The 22155-nt window shown below is 40.2% G+C and overlaps 1 protein-coding gene across 2 annotated transcripts; it reads left to right on the forward strand.

Moving 5' to 3' along the window:
- The first annotated feature begins 1874 nt into the window (after positions 1-1874).
- Positions 1875-21497, forward strand: golga2 (golgin A2). 2 transcript variants are annotated; one of them, XM_022769465.1, is made up of 26 exons: positions 1875-1934; positions 3336-3488; positions 7540-7586; positions 7893-7956; positions 8601-8657; positions 9784-9864; positions 10401-10439; positions 10563-10625; positions 11007-11100; positions 11226-11332; positions 11476-11534; positions 11743-11884; positions 12437-12526; positions 12764-12871; positions 12984-13071; positions 13518-13666; positions 13830-14048; positions 14408-14521; positions 14792-15016; positions 15313-15412; positions 15926-16017; positions 16197-16437; positions 16653-16814; positions 16922-17028; positions 17542-17734; positions 18488-21497. In XM_022769465.1, the coding sequence occupies exons 1-26, from the start codon at positions 1887-1889 to the stop codon at positions 18754-18756; spliced, it is 3111 nt and encodes a 1036-aa protein (XP_022625186.1). In that variant the 5' UTR covers positions 1875-1886; the 3' UTR covers positions 18757-21497. The 2 variants fall into 2 exon arrangements, with proteins under 2 accessions (XP_022625186.1, XP_022625187.1); XM_022769466.1 differs by having other exon boundaries at positions 18491-21497.
- The last annotated feature ends 658 nt before the right edge of the window (positions 21498-22155 follow it).

Raw genomic sequence — 22155 nt, forward strand, 5'->3', positions numbered from 1 at the left:
GACCACTCGGAAATTTTTTGAACAAGTCAATTTGTAATGTAGCCTTTTGAAAACATGTGAACTAATATTAGCCCAAAGCACAGGCTACATTTATTTTTAATTTATCATTTATTAATTTATTTATTTAACAGCTCTTAATGGTCCTCTTCCTTAGAGGGCCCATGTGGGTGTCCCTGTGGCTTTCAGATATGCTTATACATTTTCTAAATAAGAGTCTACTAACATCTGATACTACCATTTTACTTTTTTCCCTGTTGTGTGCATGAGCAACCTCATGGGTGGAAAAAAAGGGGTTTTTGATGAGCTACAAATAAGAGAGAGGGTATAGCCATCTTACAGCGCAGCTGGGACTGGAACACTACTGTGTTCCACTGCTCTACAGCATATGTGAGGGTGATATATTTATGTCAGAGGTGAAAACTCTAGACACAGATTTGATACATGAAGATTTTACTTTTTAAAAGATTTTACTCGACTCTTTACTGAGTTTTAGTCTCCATATTAATGATTTTGCTCTACGATTAAGTCATACTTCAGAGATAACTAAACAGCTTCAACACAACCACAGCTCTCTATATTTTAACATTATTCTATGGCTGATCATTTGCAATCACTGAAAAGATTTTGTTTCATTTCAGTGAGGCTTAACAGTAATTACATAGATTCTATCAGTATTCTGCCCTAAAGGTGACACTAATGCACTTGTGATCGCCTTTATTTTTGTTTAATCTGCCTCTTCCCAGAGGCCTTGTTCTTGTAGATGAGCCCAGACAGAGCTGCGGCTTACAGGAGATCTATAAATTCTGCAGTCTTTTTTTGCTCAAATATATGCTATTTCTTGTTCCACAACTGAACATTTTGCACAGGGTCTTGGTTTTGCAGTGAAAGAGGTGGTAAGACAACTAATGAAGCTGTTTTTCCTTATCCAGTGTAGGAGGAGCTAAGACACTGCTGCCTTGAAGCTGGAGGAAGTGAGACAGATGAAATGCAGAAATGGCTGATCCTCAGTAAGAACAACACGCAATAACAATTTGATCACAATCAAACATAATCAATTTTTAAAAAAAGAAAATATGAACCAAAGACTGCACTCACTTCTGAAATCATTGCTCCCCCTTTATAACCAGAATAACTATTTTCTTATGTTTCCATGTACAAAGATAATGATTTTCTGCATTTCTCCTTTTACATTTCATATTTTACACAGATGTGTTTTTTATTATGCTACCTGTTTTCCAGAAAATTATTCTGTGGTTCTCTGACAGAATGCAGCTGTTGCACACGTCCAAAATTTGAATCTTAGACCCAGTCCATCTTTCTTTGAGTTTGGAAGTTCCTCTCAGGCTCACATGGATATCACCCAGATGCCCTGCTTTTCTCCAAGGCATGTAAATAAGGTTAGTTTAAGACTGAAATTACCACAACTATCAAGTTGTTTCTCTGCTCACCTGTATTAGCTATGTAGGCTAATGGATTGTCAAGATATGCATGGACATAATAGATTTGCCTTGTCTTTATTAACTGTTTCCCGTTTCTTATATGTTTATATTAACTTAACAAATCAACAAGCCCATAAGGACACAAAATAACAAGTAGTAGTAAAGGATATAAGACAATAAGTCACAGTGGAGCAAATTGTGCTGTAAACATTGTTTACGGTATTTGACTCTTTATATAAAAACACATCAACTAAATAAATGAAACACGAATTTGTAAACTAGATCCTGTCATGAAGAAAACAGATAGTCTAGGTTTGTGTCTTACAAATATCTGGAGGTGTTTTTTGAAATGAGGATCAGAGCCTAAGTCCTGCGCCCTCCACAGGCAGAGACACCACCAGGCACCAAACTGATGACGTGGTTCGGTCCGTTGAGCAGAGCAGCAGGATGGCCGACCAGAGCAGGCAAATAAAACTCGCTGCAGCTAAGAAAAAGGTAAAGTATTTTACAACTGACCCGGCTAAATATCACGGGAAGCACTTGTCCTGATTGTCATTTGCGGATTTGTGCTTCTGGTGGGTTTTTTTTACTGTTGTGCTAGAAATGTCTTTGCGGAGCAGGGGTGTTGTCATTACACGTCGCCCGACCTCTGCGCTGTCGCTTGTCCCACCTTACTCGCTCCTCTCCAGGCTTCAATGCGCAGGGGAGGCCGGTGCTTCTTCTGGGCCTCTACTGATAGCATTAACTTTTCCAGATTATGTAGACTATTTTTAGTTAGTAGAGGCATTTATACCATCCCACACAGTTTAGTTAGTCAGTGCTTACTTGAACTTACGCTCTTTGCCTGTTGGTTTCTTGTGTCTCTCTAGCTAATGTTAAATGTAGTTATTAGCAAACCATAACGTGCTAACTAAGGCAAGTTAGCGATAGCAATCTGGCTAACACCAATGAATAGTTGGTGATGTGTAAGTGTGAAGACTGCCAGCAGATGACCAGCTTTGTGTCTTGTCTTGCAGGATGGCTCATTTATCCTAGAAAATGACCAATAAACAGCATCTCTAAAGTAAAACAAATAGTGGACTAGCATTGTAGCACAGTTAGCTGGATAGAATGACGGGGACTGTTTTGACAGGTGACACCCCTCTTCCCTGGCTGTCCTGCTGTGTGCTTTAGCTAGGTGCGCTGTTAGGCTAGTCAGGAAGATGGCCTTATCAGCTGTGAAATGTTAGCTTTGGGAAATGACTCGTCAGCAGTTTTTGCTGCTCCACAATCTTCGTGGATGAGTGGTCGTGCTGATAACACTTGGCATCTTGCTGCGATTTAACCCCTGTATTTTAGAAATGGCAGCTCCAGTAGTTCCCCCTTCGACAGCTGTCACAGGCCTCATGCCCAAACACACACAGGCAAGAGAAGGTATGCTTTGACTGTCACATGGGTAAACTACAAATAGATGATGTTACCTGTGCCACAAGTTATCAGCTTCATCTTGTTTGGTTTAGAACAGTAAACCATTGAACAAGAAAGTCATAGTGACAGTCAATAACTTGATTGCAGTTGCTATGCATTCCAGTACACAAATGAAACCGGATCTTTTGAGTATCTGACATATGATCAGAGAATGGGAGCAGTGCATCCCTGGCTTTGTCTCAGACCAAATTCATATCTACTAATTCAGTTAGCTTGACAAGACCCTCCTGTAATTGGAGATGACTGAACAATGTCTATAGTAGGTTGAAAGTTGGGAACAATTCCAGAGGCTCACTGCTGGATCTGTGTAGAAAATGTTGTGGCTTTTATAAAACGGGTAGCAGAGGGATTTTCTTTCTGTCAGTCAAGAAATACTTGCTGCATTCCTGTTCATGCATCTGTTGTTTCCTTTTGTCATGTGCTGCTCAGCTGAAGGAATTTCAGCAGAAGAGCTCCCCTGCTAGTGTAGGAGGAGAAAAGGGTGGTGGTGGAGGTGGTGGAGCAGGGGCCAAGAAGAAGAGGAAGGTGAAGGGACCGGGCCAACTCGATGCATCTTCAACAGATAGAAACTCTCCAATCAATGTAAGTCTGTTCTAGTCTTTCCATTTACTTGCCTGCTTGTCATTCTGCCCTTCTTGGTCAAATAACAACCTCTCTTTGTGCATGATAGTCTGTCTGCGTCCTCGTTATGTCTGATTTGTCAAACCTAGTGTGACCGTGAGAACGTTTTTTTTCCTGTTTGTATTTTAACCACTGTTGTAACATTAGAAAGCCTGTAAACTCAGCATTATGTTCGCTATTCACAACAGAACTGGGGGTGGTAGATATACATATATGCAGAATACTTGACAAAAGAGATCCACATGCTTTTAGAAAAAATACTTTATTGTTTGTTTTGTTTAACTCCAGTAATTTATTATGTCCTGCTTGGCCATTGATCACAAAATATTTTCCGGTTGTGAGCTGATATGGCTGAATTACTATCAAGTTGGCAACTGCGTTCCTCCAGGCTATCAGACACACAGTGCAAACAACACAACTGCAGCCTTAACACCTACAGTATCTGCTGGCCAGGTGATAGGGTGAAAATAATGTTTATTCAAGAAAGACATGGACACCGGACAAGAGACAGAGATAGTTTATTCTCAGGTTATAATGCAGATTCTTAAAAATGCAGAGAATTTCCAGTGCACATAGATAATACCACTGTAAAGTAAAAGTAAATCAGTTCAAATCTGTCAAGTCTTGTGCAGCAAAGTTGACCTGAAGATACACTAGAGTTTCATCTCAGTTGTAACAAATCTGTTATGATGATGAATGTGCATTTTGAGAAATGTTTATAATTGTCAGCTGACCATCACTTTGCCTATTGCTTTATGTCATATGGTTCATATGACATAAGCCTTATTTTGTATGGACGTTTTAGTTATAATTATATAAAACACATTCATATATATAGACTTTTGTTACCATCAAGAGAGCAGTCTCCAATATGTCCTCACTTCATTAATAGCTTTTGGTTTTGTATTCTGCTCTGGTTCAAGGAATTGAATGTGGGCAGATTGTCCTTATCAAAACATGATTACATGAACATGATTAAATTACTAAAATAGTGGAAGCAGTGATTGATTACTCAGTTGTTTTTAATACGTCAAACTTACATTTTAGACTTGTCTGACTTGTAAAGTGTAGTCACAGGGACCAGTGTTTGTTTGGGCTGGTGACTCAGATGCCAAAAAAAGGTCAACCAATAGCAGAGTCACATGCCTATCAATGACACTCTTAGTGTAAGGTAATTTACCTATTTGCTGTTTGCTCTTACATTATATATATCAAGACTGTCTCCTTCTGTTGTCTGTTTTAAAGCTCGTAAAAGGAAATTGATAGTGCCAGTGAGGACACACACACAGTTAGGCATGTGACTCCAGCACACAGCTTTCACACACAGGGGCTGACATTCAGGTCAGTGGGGTTCTAAGCCTAATTGGAATCTAGGCTCGTCATAGCTCGAGAGTTTGCTGCTGAGTCTCGTTGTTCTGATGCAATATTTTTCCTAAACATGTTTGATTTTTGATGGGCCAAGACTGGCTACACTCATGCAGTCTAAAGCAGGACAAGACAAAAATGTGGGTGTTGGCAGTACCCATCAGGTGTTCAGTTGTGGGGGTTAGAACAGAGGAGACATTTTACAATGATGAAGATGTTTCATGTTATTAAGATTCCAATATTTACCTGATTAAATTAACATTTAACCAAACAGTGTTTCTGTAGTTTAGGTCTTAAGCCTTAGGAGAGAGAATACTATCTAAGTTGGTTTTATATTTAATGGTGAATAAGAGTAGGCAATTAATTATTGCATGTCATGATAGCTAAGGGAGATGTTATCAAGTTTAGTAGCCTATGTCAGTTTGAGCTGATTGTAGAGGAGGTTTTGTAGTCAGCAATTATGCCTCTGCACAAAGGCAACATTAAGAAAAAATTATGCAGTGTCCCAGGGCTCTTATTCTGATTTAAGTGTTTACTTGAGTCATTTTTATTTGGATGGGGTTATACTGATAATCAATGGTATAAAAGGTTCCACAAAATGTAGCTAATATTCATTGACCCAAGAGGTCAGGCATACAAGCCTATGTTTCTCCTCATTACACACCCTCCTCAAGATCTCCTCCTTCTAAGATTTCTTCTAGCAGCTGCTTCTCCGTGCCTGTTTGACTATATCACTGTCACTTTTAAATCGTTCTCTCCTGTTTCACATCTCTTTCACTCTCCGCCCTTGTTTCTTCCTTCCTGTAGTTTGACAGTATTCTCAAAGCACTTAGTCAAAGCAATGGAATAGTCCTACCTCCTTATGGAAACAGTCAGGTGAGCCTCTCTCTCTCTCTCTCTCTCTCTCTCTCTCTCTCTCTCTCTCTCTCTCTCTCTCTCTCTCTCTCTCTCTCTCTCTCTCTCTCTCTCTCTCTCTCTCTCTCTCTCTCTCTCTCTCTCTCTCTCTCTCTCTCTCTCTCTCTCTCTCTCTCTCTCTCTCTCTCTCTCTCTCTCTCTTTCCTTTCTTTGTTTCTTCCCTGCCTGTTTTTTTGTCTCTGCATCCCTCCTGCTGTAAATAACTGCTCCTCATGTGGTATTTAATATTGTACCTCATTTCTCCATTCATACCTCTCTCTTATGTCAAATTCACTTACTCAATCTGTTGCATAGACCATAAAGCATGGGACAAATTTGAGTGCAAATTCTTGCATTGGTGCTGTGCTTTTTAAATCCATGTCAGTGGAACAGTGCATTAATGGTCAAGAAAGGTGGAAGATGCTCAGTTATTTCTCAGAGTTCATCCAAGTATTGTTGGTGATCTTCTGGAGTTCACAGTCCAGTGTAGAAGTACATTGTGAATGGGGCAGGGTATCCACAGTAGGTGGCATGAGTCTCAGTAGTTGCATGGCTGTGTTGTCTGCACCTGGGTGTGTCATGCAGGCATGCATCCGGGAAAACAAGAAATATATGTGTCTGTTTAACTTTTTAACTGTGTTCTCATCGCTACTTTTGTGTTTGTTGTTTTTCTTTGCCTTATTTACATGCACTCTTAAATGTGTTGTTTATTGCATATGTCTTGCTCACATCAAGTCAAAGTCAGTAAGCGTAATTTGAGTAACAGAGAAAAGTTGATAATCACTCAATAGAATTACTTTTTGCAGTCAAACTGTATAGTCTCACTTCTTTCAGTGTTTTCACTCTCATTCTCAGAAAGAGCTCCATGGGGAGCAGTGGCAGTTAAAATTGTGGCAGCATCAGTGAAACAGCTACCACTTCAAGGAACAGAGCTTGCATTAAAGTACTTTGTAAGATAGTAAACCCAAAAATAAATACCAACAAGTTGCCACTGTTTACTTATATTCTTAGGTCCTCTCAGCCTGTGGAAGATCATGCATTAATCTCAGTATATAAATGGCATTAATTGACGTAATTGTCTCAATCGAACTGTCACCTTAATCCAAGTCAGTACAGTAATCAAGTCATTTTTGTGCATGTACACACTTGAAGTCTGCAAAGTCATTGTGGTCTTGCTGTTGCTTTTTCATCATAACTGCTCTTTTTCATGGCACTAAACCATTGTGTGTGTTTTTTGTGTGTGTGTGTCACCTCAGAGTTTTGCTGATGTGGAGCCCATGGGGTCTTCAGTTCCTCAGCTGCTGGAGGACCCAAGGGGCGAGTCAGGCCGTGGCTCACCTGTGTCTAACCCTGCTAGTGCTAACACTACTAATAACCCTGAGTCTGTCGGTCACAACACTGACCCACAGGTGTGTCTCTCACTTTCAGTCATTTTCTCTCTTTCTCTCTCCGTCTCTGCCTCTCAGATCCTATCTTATTTCTTACTCCTGTCTGTCCGTCACACCTAAGATTAGAAGTCTTAGCATAATGACTCTCATAGGTCTGTTGCTGATTGCTGATGAAAACAACAGATTTGCTACATCTCTACTTTTGTTGTTTCTAGGGTTTTGTTGTGCTTAATGTGCTCTATCATCAAGCCAATTCATTTTTCTCAAATGTTCTCGCTGTATTTTTTGTCTTCCTTCTCGTTTCTCTGTCTGTCTGCCTGACTCTCTTACTCTCTCCTCCTCTTTTGATCTGTCTCTCTCTGTAGGACTACCCTGATACCAATGGTAATGAGAGTTTAACAGAGGAAAATAGGTGGGTTACCTGACTCCTCACTGCCACCCACACCCTCAGATCTTTTTATGGAAAAACTCACCACACATAATACAGACATATTTATGTATGTGGACTGGATATATATTTTATATGCCAATCTTTTGCTCTAATACAACTTAAAATGAACTGTTTCCCTAATAAAAAAAATGACTTTTTGCTATCAAGCGCTACATGTTTAGAATTTGCTGATTTATTGCATGTTATATGCAATTCTAATTATGTCTAATCTGTTTGTGTCTGTGAATGTGTATTTTAATGTGTGTGTTTACCTGTGTTATCCTGCAGACCACTGTCTTCCACAGAGAGCCTGAGACAGCTCTCACAGCAACTGAATGGCCTTGTCTCTGAGGTATGATTGTAGAACCATCAATATCACCCCACGTCTCTCTCACACACACATTTTTTTGTCATACGGTGGTGGGCTTTTAACAATAACACAACGCCACTGATGTGCACTTTCACCGAGGGTGTGTTGCATCTATTCTTGCCAGGAATGCACTGGAAGCATTTTCAAATTTGCCAGTTGTTCCCAATGGCCTCAAGCAAGCTGACAGCATCAACTGGTGTACCAAATCAGCTTGATACATTTCCTCTGAACTTGAACTTGGTTCGTTTCTGCAAAGTCAGCAGCAAAACAGCAGCAAAAGTCTGCTTTTTGTCCAGACACAATTAACACTGACCTTTCACTGTCTAGAAGGATTAATAAGATAAGTATAGACATGTTTATGGCTTATGTAACAGCAGGTCAAACATAAATATAATAAGAAAACTGTATTATGTTACTCTGAAGAAAATATATTCAAGTAGCATTGCCCCACATGGTGGTGAAATGCAGGTGTAACCACTGCTGACTAAACAATTTTCCTATCTGCAATGCATCCACTATGTTTCAGCTTTAAGCATGTAGAAGTACATCATTTTTCATGTGATGAAAACATGTCATGAATTTTCTGAGTTGGAAGTGCACTGATGTGAGAGCTTGTGTCATTTCAGTCATCTGCTGCTTATGTGAATGGAGATGCACCTTCTGTCGGTGAGAGAGAACTTGAGGTAAGATGATCTAACTAAAGACTTGTTTTGAAATCCAAACTAGAAGTTGGTCGTCATACAATAGTCCATCCATGTTGTGGCATTTACAGCAGCAGTCACTTTATAAGAGGCATATTTCCTGTCCTCTGTAGATTCAAGGTACAACCAGCATTTAAGCATGGGATCATTTTTATCTCACTATGCCTGAATATAACAGGAAACTCAAATCAATATCAACATACTGTGCCCAGATTGGATTTTCTCTGGCAGCCCTTTATTGTTAATTATAGGATAGTACACTAGCTAGCTGTCTGAAATAGTATGCGTCATGCTTTAAGCATTAGGAACGTAAATTAACCAAAATTCACTGTGACTCTCTGTGTGAGTGTGACCTTTCCTGATTTCTATTTTCATTAACCACACAGAGTTCATCACATGTACTCCTCAAATGAGCCTAGAGCTTCAATTTAAGAATTTAAAAGGAGTGAATGTCTTGATTGATATTTGAATGTATGGATGGATTGATCGAACATTTGTTTGATTGGAGAGCTGGAAAAGAATCAAATACTACTAAACTCTTGCAAATTAAATGGAATTTCCAGGAATAATGACAGCATATAAATATGTTTTGCCCTTTATATATAGTAACTGTTAAGTGGTCTTTCTGGTGAGGGCTATAGCAGAAGTACAGAAATTTATTGTTACCCAGAAATCTATGTTTTGCCCCTTTGCACCATGTAATGTTATTTCAATGAAGAAACTGTAGTATGACTCATAGATTTGCCCATTAACTGGAACTCAGTAGCTCTTTGCTCCGGGCAGGGACTTCATATGACGAACAGAGGTTAAGTGAACCCTGTCCACATTTTGCAAATGATACTTAAGTAGTTGGTTATGGAGGCTCCACTAATTTTCAACTGGTTTAACAGCCATCATGCATTTTAATTATTTGCTTCACGTCTCATTATTAAAAACACTTTTTTCACTTGTAGAGGTGCTATTGTTTACCTCCATGTTAATGATTTGATTTTTTTCTCCTCCTCCTATTTGTTCTTTGTTTGACTTATGCCACTGCACTTTATCCCTGTCTGTTTTTTTTGTTTGTTTTTTTTCTTTCCTTTCCCGGATGCATGTGTGCACGTGATAGAGTCGGAACCAGGAGCTGGCCGCTGCCCTGGAGTCCAGCAACCTAACAAACTCTCAGCTCAATACCCAGCTAGACAAGCTGGTAAGAAGCTGTGTGTGTGCGTATTTGTGTGCGCACCTCTGTGTGATTGGAGTAACCCCTTTCCAGCCCTCCCACTATTTATTACCACATCAGTGCATGTACTGTATGCATTCTGCACGTCATCTTGAGTAACCACACAATGGAAGAAGTCATGCATGGTTTTCATGTTATTTATTCATCTTTCACTTGGGTTGATTTAAATACATTTCTACAAAGTATTACCACAGCATAAAGAGAAGTTTAGGTGCAGAACTGTAGTAACCTGATGGTAGATGATTTTTTTAAAGCCAGTTTAACACACTAACAACAATAAACTAAAAGGTTAACATAACATAAATAACCAACAGAACAAGTTCATTGTTTCAATCCTTTCTGCTATCCCTGTCCTGTCTGGCATGCAGATGAGGTCTTTTGTGCCAGAACTGTAGTTATGTTATCTAGAATTGGGTAACAGTGTGGGGGTTATCAAAGACATGTTGATCTTTCCCAGACTTTTTTTTTTTATAAAAACTAATTCTATCCCGTTGATCTGGCAGGCACAGCAATCTCAGGAGCTCACAGATCAACTACAGAAGGTAAACAGTTCTTCCCCTCTGTCTGCTTGAATGTCTTTTCATTCCTGTCTCCATTTTTTCCGGTCTACTGAATTTTTGCTTCCTCCCTGGTCATTCATGAACTTTGTATTTTTTTTCCTTCAGGAGCGAAAAGAATTTGAGCAGAGATTTTCAAAAGAGCAGGGAGCCATGCGAGAACAATTACAGGTAACGTCTCATGCACAAACACAGAAATTAAATTTGTGTGATGATGGATTTTTAGCATTTCTGAAACTGTATCGTAGCAGAAGAAAATGGGTAAAATGCCTCATTGTATTGCAGTGTAATGTATTATATTATGAATGTGTAATGTCAAAGTTCCTGATGTCACCCTGGTGGATGGATAAAAATTTGATCAGAGAACACGTCCTCCCCATTCCAACCCTCCCTCCTCTGACTGCTAACCCTGACAAACATTTATTCAAACTGTGTAGTCTATGTAGAGAAAATTGTTTGTGTTGTGATTTTAATGAGGGACTTTATGTAAAATCGGTGACATTATCTGGACTCACACAGAGCTATGCTCCCTGTTTGTCCTTCCCCGTTTAGGTTCACATCCAGACCATTGGTATACTGGTATCTGAGAAATCAGAGCTACAAACAGCACTACAATACACACAACAGGCTGCACGGCAGAAAACAGGTGCGTGTGCTTTATAATCAGCAGTGCATACACTTAAAAGATAATTTCTCATCTTGGCAAAACTTTACCCCTGCAGCAGTTAGTTAACGGTTTGTGTGTGTGTCTGTGTCTGTGTTTGTCTACAGCTGAGGCAGAGGAGTTGAACAACCGTCTGCAGGCATCAAAGCAGAGAGTGTCAGAGCTGGAGAGAACTCTCTCCTCTGTCTCAACACAGCAGAAACATTTTGAAAAGGTTTGCAGTCATTACTCCCACAAAACACACACAAAAGCAATACCTACATGCTTTGTTTCAGTTGTTTAAGTTATATTCTGAGAGTTTTGTCATGCTGGCTAAGTGTCTGTTATTTTTAATAAAGTTTTTCTTTTTGTCTCCAGCACAATAAAGAGCTTGAAAAGGAGAGAGACAACCTGAGGCTAGAGGTGTTTAGAGTAAAGTAAGTTTCTTAGCACACGCAAGGAGATGTATTTTATAAAATCTCCACAGCAGATTTGATAATAATTGTTTTGACTTTAAAGAAGGTAATTAAAATCCCTCAGATTGCACATAAAGCAACAGATGGCTTGAGCAAGTCTCACGAGTCATATAAAATCTGGTGGGTTAGAAACGATGAACAATCTCTGCATTTGTGTTTGTGTTTGCAGCAATATGAGTGACGAGTCGAAGCAGCAGAGCTCAGAGTTGTCTGAGCAGTTGAAACTGAATACACAGGAGAATGGAGCAATGAAGCTGGAGCTGGAAGATCTTCGCAAGAGGCTCGAGATTGCTGACCTCATGTTGCAACAGGTAGGGCTGCACAATTAATCGAAATACAATCGGAATCACAATGTGGCCAAGTGCAATGTCCAAATCGCAGGAGCTGCAATTTCTTTTGATAAAGGTAAAATGTGTCACGACATTGCTGTGCATTGTTAGCCCCACAAGCATTGTGGGGCTACAGAGATGCCCCAACCTACAAATCATATTCTCCAGACGTACCAAAACATGTAAACATTTTTGTTTGGTACAAGACCAATCAAAATCCCATCAACATCATTCTTACATTTTTTTCAGTGAAAATAAAATGCAAAAACGACCGTTCCAAATGAAATCGCAATATCCAGCCAAAATAATCGCAATATGATTTATTTTGCATCTCGTGTAGCCCTAGCAAAAGGTGTGTTAAAACACAAGCACAACATCTACACACGTTAAAACTCATCTTTCTCTTACCGATAATTGGAAGCGGTGGATCAACTCCATAGTCAATGTACTCTATGTACAAAAGTCAGTGCAGCCTGATGATTTGTGTTCACATATTAACATGCATTTCACTCCTGTGTTTTTATTCTTCTCCAGTGCTCCACTCAGTCAGATCCCTCTAGTGCTAACCAGCAGGTCCAGTTACTGCTGGAAGAGAAGCAGCAGCTGGAGGCACACAACCACCAGGTCTGTGTACAATGATCTTTGTCTTACAGTTATCTACATACCATACTTTCCTTATTACTTTCTATTTTTGATTGTCTAATTCATAAACGTTGCAAACTGACATTTTTTCTCATTTGAAAATAAACCACCCAGGACTACTATGAAATGTGTGTTGAAACGCCTGCCTGTTTATCTTTCATCACCAGAAAGCCTTGTTTTGATAACGCAATTTTCCCCTTTATGTTTGTGATCTTGTAGCTGATGGAGTCAGTTTCCCAGCTGAAGACAGAGAGGGATTGTTACGCAGAGCAGATCCAGGAGGAGGGCCGTGTATGGAAGGACAAAACAGAACAGCTGCTAACACAGGTTAACTATGCAATAACAGCATAAACAGTAAAGAGAGTGGTGTGTTCTTTTTTTTTTTTTCATTTTGGTGTGAAAACAAATGATTAATTCATGTGTGTCAATGTGTGTGTAGGTGTCATTGGTTGCAGAGGAGAGGGACAGAAACATCAGCCGAGTCCAGGAACTGGAGGCCAGCATCACAGAGCTAAAAAATGCTGCAGGTATTAGGCGCACACTGCCCTCATCGAGTGCTTCTTCCTTTCCCTCATAATTTTCCGTTTCCTCCTTCATGTGGAAAAAAACTTCGGCCAAATAAGGTAACTGATTACCTGATGATGGGATTAATGGAATTGGTTTTCAACAAATCTTTGAGCAATGTACACCTGATTAAGGAGCCAAGTGAATTGTTTGTGTTGCTGAACGAATATTTAATTAATGCTGTAAATGAGTCAGTGTGCTGCAGTATTCCCTCTACAATAGCATTAATGCTTTGTGTGCTACATTATAATTCAGGTTAGGTATTCACACAAGCAGTTTTCCCTATGATAATGTGTAGTCCAGCATAATTTCAATGCTGGGCACACAGATGACACAGCTACCACAGTGTAGTTCATTTCACTGTAGCAAAACTATTAAACTCGTCAGCCTTCTTTTTCTGTTCCTCCAGCATTATTGTCCCAGGAGAGAGAGGCTCAGGATAATGCAGAGCCTCAGTCTCAGTCCTCGGGGCCATCAGAGAGTGAGGTGGCTCTGCAGGAGAGCCTTAACAGACTACAGCAGGAGAAAGAAGCCCTTACTTCACAGTACCAGGCACAGGTATGCATTACATTGTTTTCTCCAATTATTTCATGCGATTCACATACTGTATTATGAAGGTAACTTGTCCTGAACATTTTTAAAAGCACAAATTGGTGTGTGCTTTACTGAATGTTTCAAAGATCATTAGAACCACCATTAAGCTCTGTAATATTTCCCCCAGCTGCGAGATAACGAGCAGCTGAGCCGCCTGTGTGCAGAGCAGGAGACGCGTCTGGGGGAGTTTGAGCGGCAGGTGGAGAGCCAAGCCCAGGAGGAGGAGGACCGTCGGCGCATGTTGGAGGATGTTCAGTCAGACAAGGCCACTATTAGCCGTGCTCTCACCCAGAACCGTACACTGAAGGACCAGCTGGCTGAGCTACAGAACGGTTTTGTTAAATTGGTGAGGCTGAAAATCTTTTTGTTCATCCGTCCTATTTTATTGACACATTTACTGTTATTTGTATACATATTATTACACTGTGTGTTCTAACTTTGTTTGAAATTGTAGTTATCATACCCATGTGGCATTTGTTTTTTCTACATCTTGCTGGACTCATTGTATTTGAATTTATCCTTGTATTTTCTTTTTTTGTCTTTTGTTATTTGGTTATTGTTGCAAGGTTTAATGAGTGCCTCTGTAACAAAGAGTTACAAGAGGTTGATGAATTTGGAAAGTACATTCATAACAGGTATTAACCTCAGAGTGTGGGGGAATATTGCCTTTAAGCCAAAATTCCTGTTACTCCTTCATTTGTTCAGACTAATGAGAACATGGAGCTGACCACTGCCATCCAGTCAGAGCAACACGTGAAAAAGGAGCTGGCTCGCAGGATGGGTGAACTGCAAGAGGAACTGCACAATGTCAAGGAACAGGTGTGGTCACACACACACACACACACACACACACAGTTGGAGGACTGCTGAGAGATTTTAATGTTAATGCTTTCTTCAGTTTTTGCACTTCTGCTGACTTCACCTTGCTTTCTTGTATGTTTTTATTGAGTTGTTTTTTTAATACTTCTTCCTCGTCATTTACATACGAGTGCATTAACACAATATTTGAAACTAGCATCTAGACATCTTTGACAACACAGCTGTTTTCTGCATCCTCTTGGTATAACTTCCATCTTCATTCCCCTGCCTCTGGAACTGAAAAGTCAGGAGACACAGGGTCTGATGGAGCAGAGGGACCAGGTAGTGGCCCACCTGCAGCAGTACTGTGCTGGCTACCAGGCCCTGGCCTCAGAGAGAGAACAACTCCACCACCAGTATCTGCAGCAGAGCCAACTTATGGACCGGTTGCAGCACGATGAAAGCCACAGCCGCGTGCAGCTGGAGATGAGTCACACTCAGCTCAAACAAGCGCAGGTGTGTATTTGAGGAATGAGACTGTTCGTGATCTATCAAAGACTATAGTGCAGCAGAGTATGTTTTGAGTGTGTAGTAAACATCACATTTAACAAATTGACAGAATGTAAACAGACTGCTTCAAAGGGTTTGGAATCGGGCCGTGACACACACTGATAGTATAGAAAACAATCAGCACAGATCAGAGGTAACTTCATCTTTAAAATGTGCTGTAAAACCTCACTGTCCCTCCTTCATCTCTTCCAGGAACTGTTTATTCTTCATTGTTTTGAATGACTCTGTGTCTCCTCCCACAGGACCATTTGGAGCAGTTAGTGCGAGACAATGAGCAGCTGAAGGCTGATGTGAAGGAGCTTCTCAATAGCTCAGCTCTAGCAACATCATCAAGAGACCAAGGTGAGATTTATCTTTTTACTGGTGTGTTGTTACGTTTTCCTCTATTGTTTATTTACTGTCAAAACTTTTTCCTCTTATACTTCTTTGTGTGCTCTTCTTTTTGAAATTCAGTGCCAAAAAACAACTCAAGGTACTTTTACAGGATTCATGTTTTTCTGACCCAAATTTTGAACAGAATAATGGCTCTCTTGTTTCATATTGTTTAATTTGAAAGAAACAAAACAAAAACCTAGAAACTGGAAACTGGAGTTTTCACAAGACACAATGAAACAGTGTCATTGATACAAAGCACCTGACACTTTCTACTAGTAGAGCCACCTACAGACAGGGAAAGAAAGAACAGCAGTTTAAACCTGCAAATGTAAACATGTGTGTTGGCTACTAGCAAGGACAGTAATAACTTCTGCAACCTCGCACCATGAATATGACCAGTTAGTGTTACAGGTTGGGACCAACCCTATAAGAAATTGGAGACAATATTTATCAGTTTTAATTTGTCATTTTGTGATTAAGGAGACGGAGTGGAGAGCCAGTCCCTCCAAGAGAGTCCAAAGAAGTCCACCTCCATAGTTATCCCAGAAGACTTTGAAAGCCAGAAAGAGATGGTGAGGAGGCTGATGAATGTTCATTCTCAAAAATTATTTTATGGATTTGTCGATTTCCTTTGCTTTGACACAGAAATTACTTGGAATACATATAAAAGGAAAATTTGACATTACACTTATTCCACCCTGTTCATCTGCTTCCTCTCATATCCTCATCACCACTTCCTGTCCTCCAATAGGAGGAGTTTATCCGTGGAGCTTTGTCTCAGTTGGAGGCTGAGAGGGACGAGGCCAGAAGGGAATTTGAGGAGGAGCACAGGCTCCACTTGGCAGCCCGGCACCAGGTTGCTGTGGCCCTCAGCCTTGAACACCAACAACACAGCCACAAATCTGATCACGACCATCATCATGAGCATGAGCACGAGCACGATCACACTCAGGACCAACATAGTCACTGTGAACACAGTCACGAGCATTCAGGTGAGGAAAACTTCATGGTTGATCTGTGTGCAAGTGAGAACATTTTTGTTTTTAAATGAAAAGCCCAGACTATGTTTCTGTTGAAATTTGACAGTGTGTGTTCTTATGAATACAGCTGAGCCTATTTATGTTCTGCAGTCATTTCTGGTTATACAGATAAGGTATATGGCATGCAGTATGTAATCCTAATGTACACTATGCTGTCTCTTGCTCAGAAGGAGGAGTGCCAGTGGAAGTTCATCAGGCACTGCAAGTTGCCATGGAGAAGCTTCAGCAGCGCTTCACATCCCTCATGCAAGAGAAAGCTGACCTGAAGGAGAGGGTGGAGGAGCTGGAGCACCGCTGCATCCAGTTGTCTGGAGAGACCGACACTATAGGTGAGACAACAGCACAATGTTTTTTTTTTTATATATATTTATTGTTACGGTTCTGATGATATTCATTCAAGTTTCTGGTATGATGATGTTCTGCGTATGTCTTCCAGGGGAGTACATAGCCCTGTACCAGAATCAGCGGGCCATCATGAAGCAGAAACACCAGGAGAAGGAGCAGTACATCAGCATGCTGGCCCAGGACAAGGAGGAGATGAAGGTACTGCGCAGAGATAACAAATCAGTGCATTTCAGTGTAGTGGCATAAGATGTTTGTGTTGATGCATGTTTTTGCAGTTTTCTTTCTTACCATCATTTAGAACCTGTAGCTTTAGAGACTAAAGGGAAACCTGATCCTGAGGGATGGCAAATTGCTTTGTACTTCCTCTCAAAAAATGTAGTTTCATGAGAATCATAAATTTGATCAGCAATTTAACCTCACAAACAAAGTAATTCAAGTACAAAACCTGATAAAATGTGATGTTGCCTAGATTGTTTTGAGGATCACAGATTGCACTGGCAAAATAATAATTTGAAGAAAAGTACATCAAGAAGCAGTCAGTCTTAAAATAAAGCTCTTACGCAATTACCACATTAATATTCTTTCTCACATTGTAAAATAATCTCATATTGTCATCAGTAATCATGTTAAATAGAAACTAGAAGAGGTTGGTTTCCTCCCAGCTGACTGTTTTGTCTGTGTTCTGGCCTTTGTGTCTCTCCTGTGCAACAGGCGAAGCTGGCAGAGCTGCAGGATCTGGTGATGAGGCTGGTGGCTGAGAGGAATGACTGGTACAGCCGCTACACTGGCGCTGTGGCTGGCACAAGCTCAGTGAACCCTGACCTGGTTCCTGTTGGGGAGGATCACACCCACCTAGAGCACCAAGCTCACACAAACACAGAGCTTAATGCTGACAGCGAAGCAGGTAGGCACAACCAGCAGTATGTACTGTTTTATATTGATCTTGTGTTCAGAGGATCGTCGGGAGGGTGTGTCCTCTCCCAAGCCTCATGCAACCACAAAATTGAGCTGTCCTTTCTTAGTTTTCTCTATTTTGCCATTGACTACATTTACATCAGACAGCAGCTTAATCGGGATAATGTCGTAGCCAGAGTAAAGGTTCAGTCAGACTAGATTTCTCTGTGAGAGCAAATGTACTGACAACAAAATTCCACAAAGTTGTTAATTGTAAAGCTTCTTATTTAACACTGAACTGGCATTGAGCTCTGTCGCTGTCCCTGCACCCACTGCAGCAAAGCAGCATTCTTCCTTCCTGTTATGCTGCTTGTATTGTTTCACTGTACTTGAATAAAACAAGAATATAAAAAGTCAAAATTATATGAATAAGAGGTCACTGCCTCTCTCAAACTGGCTGTTCAAACAGATATGTGAGTACTCGAGTCGATTGACTGGAAGTGAAAGTGTCTTCATAGAATTGAATGGGAAGCAAAACTCAGACAGACTGCACCATAAAACTAATCAGCAGAAAGACAGGGTTTGAAGAAGAGTAGCAGAGCTAAACTGACATTGTGGCACAAAGTGGTGTCAGCGACTTATTAATTGGGCTATTGCACTTAGTCAGTCAGAAATTGCAGTGTATAAGTGTTGTCTCCACTGTTCTTTATTTCAAGAATAAAAGCACTACTTAATCCGCTCTTTCTCTCTGTCTGTGCTGCAGAAGCCATGGATGTCATTCCTCTGTCAGAGCCCACCACAGGCCTGGAGGCCCCATCGCCCCAGACGCTTTCGACCGGGTCAGCCCAGACTGACACCAAGCCCATGGTGCCCAAAGAGGACGGCACAGCCCAGCAGATCATGCAGCTGCTCCAGGAGATCCAAAACCCCCAGGGAGCGCTGAGATCACCTCCCTTCCTCGGGGAGAACCCCTGCATCCCCTTCTTTTACCGGCCTGACGAACAGGACGAAGTCAAGATCCTGGTGGTGTGAGGTGTGGGTGTGACAAAACTGTGTGTATGTGTATGTGTGTGTTTGTGTGTGTGTGTGTGTGGGGGAGATATTGGACATGTCTTGGGGAATATTAAGCACCACAGTTTACCATGTTTATAGCTCATAAATCATATTCCCAAACTTTTCTCAAGAAATTTGACACCCTACAAAACCAGTCACAGATAGAAGAATGTTTTTGGCCCAGTTACATTAAAATGCCACCACTTTGTTCTGTGTGTTGGCGCTACTGTGTGCATGGTTAAAAAGAGAGTATTTTCTATTTGTTGTTGGTGTTATGTTTTTGTTTTTTGTCCATGATGCTCTTCCCAGAGAGGAGATAATCAGTATTCCCTAAACACAATCTGATTATTTTCCTTACCGCAATTTTCCCCTCCTCTCTCTCTAGTCCCCCATCTTACACATAAGTGCAATAAAGGGGTCATATATTCAATCCCCTTGCTGATACAGTACTTAAAGAGCTGTCAAAGATTAACAGCCTGTTGGTGTGCAACTTTATGCTACTGCAAAGCTCAGTTTTACACACTTCACTGTACACATGCCAAAAAAAGAGCATCAAGTTTGAATGTAATAACCCGAAAATTTACCTGTATGTTTGTGTAACGTGAGGAGAAGGTTGCAGCAGGACGATATCAGGAGTGGTAGGCAGAGTGAGATGGAAGTTCAAGTTAAGTCAGTAAAGGAACTTAGTGCACATAAGAGCTTTTAAACTGTATGCGCTGTTTCAAAGTCAAGAGCTTGCTAGTTACACCATCAGGTTCAGGAAGATGGAGGCAGGTGTTGCAGATTGGTACTGTCCCTAAAACCACCTTTTCTCTACATTGTCTTTTTCCTGCAAACACTGAAAATAAGTCATATGTTTTTACAGTGCGATGTGTTAATATATGTGAAACGTTTGTGTTGTTATGATGTCAAACATCTTGTTGGAAGGAGAGACGTCACCAGATAGATGCAATTTAAAGACCCCATGAAGAAAAAACAGATTTGAGTGGAGACGTTATGGCATTATTTTCTCCATTGTTGCTGATTGCATCACTAGAGAAGGGCATCTTTTTCAGTCTAATTCACATAGACAATGGAGTTTGGGTGCAGTGCTGGGAGCTGCTTTCTACATTATTGTTTCTACAAGTCATTCTACTTCAGCTTTGCCATCAGCATGTTAGATGTCAAGGTACTTGAAGTTAAAGGAAGTGTGGAGTTAAAATCTCTATCTGCAGCCATAATTCATCTTTGTGCTTTGAATATTCTGTAACCTTGAGCTCAGAGACTCAGTCCACACAACTCATTTATTCATTTATTTTTCTTCCTGAGCTCCAGCGTCTGTTTTATGGGGTCTTTAAGTTTCTAAACTAATAGACACTATTAATAAGAGCCTGTTCTTTTCTGTTACATTTTGCTTGTAGTTCCACATATCAAAGATGAATTAATGCACATCCTACAAACTGGACTGTTGTGTGTGTGTGTGTGTGTGTGTGTGTGTGTGTGTGTGTGTGTGTGTGTGTGTGTGTGTGTGTGTGTGTGTGTGTGTGTGTGTGTGTGTGTGTGTGTGTGTGAGAGATCTAAGCTGTTTCCTCTTCAGCATCTGTTGTACTTTTGTGTAGAGTTCTTTCAGATTATATAAGTATGATTGCACTAAAATTGTACAGAGCTTCTCATTCAGCTCTGTTTCTACCATTGAGGCTCTTTGGAGAAAAAAGGGGAATCCTATGATGCCTCACTCTTAAGCTGAGGGTTCCAGTTGGAAAAAAATGAATTTAATTGAAAGTGCGTTGGTGTGTATGTGTGTGTGTATGCAGTGTTGCACTCAGAGGATGGCCAAGGTGTGTAAATACGAGCAGAAGGTGAATATAATGAGAGCGCTCACTGCAAGAAGTCATGATCTTATTCCCAAAAGTGTGGGACCAATCAGAATTTGAGAAAATGAACAACTGTCTTTCCGAAAGTAGAGAACTAAAATAGTCCATTTTAATGTTCATATTTAGTTTTTCTCATATTGTGTAGCAGTACTTGAGTAAATTTCCATCTGGACTGATATTTCTTCTTTCCCTGAAGACGACAGGTGTTCAGCTTTAAGAGAGAGATGCTCATGTTCACAAATGTAGATTGGAGAATGGATTAATTGATTTCTTCAGTGTAGAAATGTTTCCCTTTACAACTAATAACCACAAAGTAAAAAACTCATTTTTTCCATTTGAGATCAAGTCTTGGCAGAGGCCTCTGTTTTGTGAGAGTCTTTCCATGATTTTAATAAGCAAGGACATGGAGGTCATGCAGAAATCCCACTGAATACTTTTTGGCGCTCGTATATTTGGATGTTTTTGACTTTTAAGATGGTTGAGTTTATTTTGAGTAAGAGGACATACTTGTTAAATTATTGAATTACACACTTGATATTTATCACTAAAAGTAACAGGACAGAAGGCGTTGGTGCAGATTCTGGTATTTTAAGCCTATTATAGGAAGCAAAATGTAATTAAAGTGTAAGGTATATGGAGGCCATATGTACTTGGTGCTGTTCACAGGAAAAGTAAACAGCACTGTGTCTACCCTAAACCACAGCACTTTGGCAGTAACAGGTGGTTTTTGAATAAATTTACTTCATCATTCTTGATTTTTCAATTCCTCGCTTCTTAGCATTCTGTCACTTTTTGGTTTCCTTTGAAACATGCCACAAATAAGTTTTTTTCCTTTGTTTTGTTATGCTTTTGGGAGTGGTCAGACCAAGGTAATGGTAATGGTAATATACAATAAAATCCTTTAAGTGTTGTTTCGGGGCTTGTAAAATAATAAAATAATGTGGATGAAATGACTTCCCACACTTTATAATTCACTGTTAAATATGTTCTGCGTGATTGAAACAAATAGCAATGAGAAGCATTTATTGTCTTTACTGTAAAAGAGGGTGTACATACTGTAACTGTGTAACATATTGTATATTCATTATGCCTGGTGTGTGTATGTATGTGGGGGATGCTGCTCTGCAGTGTTTGCTGGCAGTGTAAGTAGAGTCGGGGTATTGGTGGTTACTGACTGGCTGTGATTTAATACAAAGATTGACTAAAAAAGAAAATATATTTATTTGAAGTAAGTTAGTATCTCAGACTAATCAGTTTTAATGTAAAATAGAAATGTGTTGGATGGAAATGAAGGACTGTTCAGAGAACCGATTTGTTCGAGGGCTGCTTCTGACAGAAGCTTTCTGATTTTGTTTCCTTGAGTAATATTTTCTCCCCTTCTCCTGAATAAAACTGATTGAGCAACTGAAAGTTTGTCTGGATTTCTTTATCATTTTGTAATAATTCCAAACTGTTGTGTTGTGATACACATGAATCAGGCAGTAAGGAAACAGCTGACATTTCGATTTGTTGAGGGTGTGACTAA

This window comes from Seriola dumerili, unplaced genomic scaffold (assembly GCF_002260705.1).
Source record: "Seriola dumerili isolate Sdu_G_001 unplaced genomic scaffold, Sdu_1.0 BDQW01003009.1, whole genome shotgun sequence".
NCBI lineage: Eukaryota > Metazoa > Chordata > Actinopteri > Carangiformes > Carangidae > Seriola > Seriola dumerili.

Bases quoted from the DNA above. Each gene is read 5' to 3' on its own strand.
- golga2 (XM_022769465.1), top strand. From the start codon at position 1,887: ATGGCCGACCAGAGCAGGCAAATAAAACTCGCTGCAGCTAAGAAAAAG. The intron at 14,522-14,791 runs GTGTGGTCACAC...ATTCCCCTGCCT, and splicing joins TGCACAATGTCAAGGAACAG to CTGGAACTGAAAAGTCAGGA. The intron at 15,017-15,312 runs GTGTGTATTTGA...CTCCTCCCACAG, and splicing joins CTCAGCTCAAACAAGCGCAG to GACCATTTGGAGCAGTTAGT.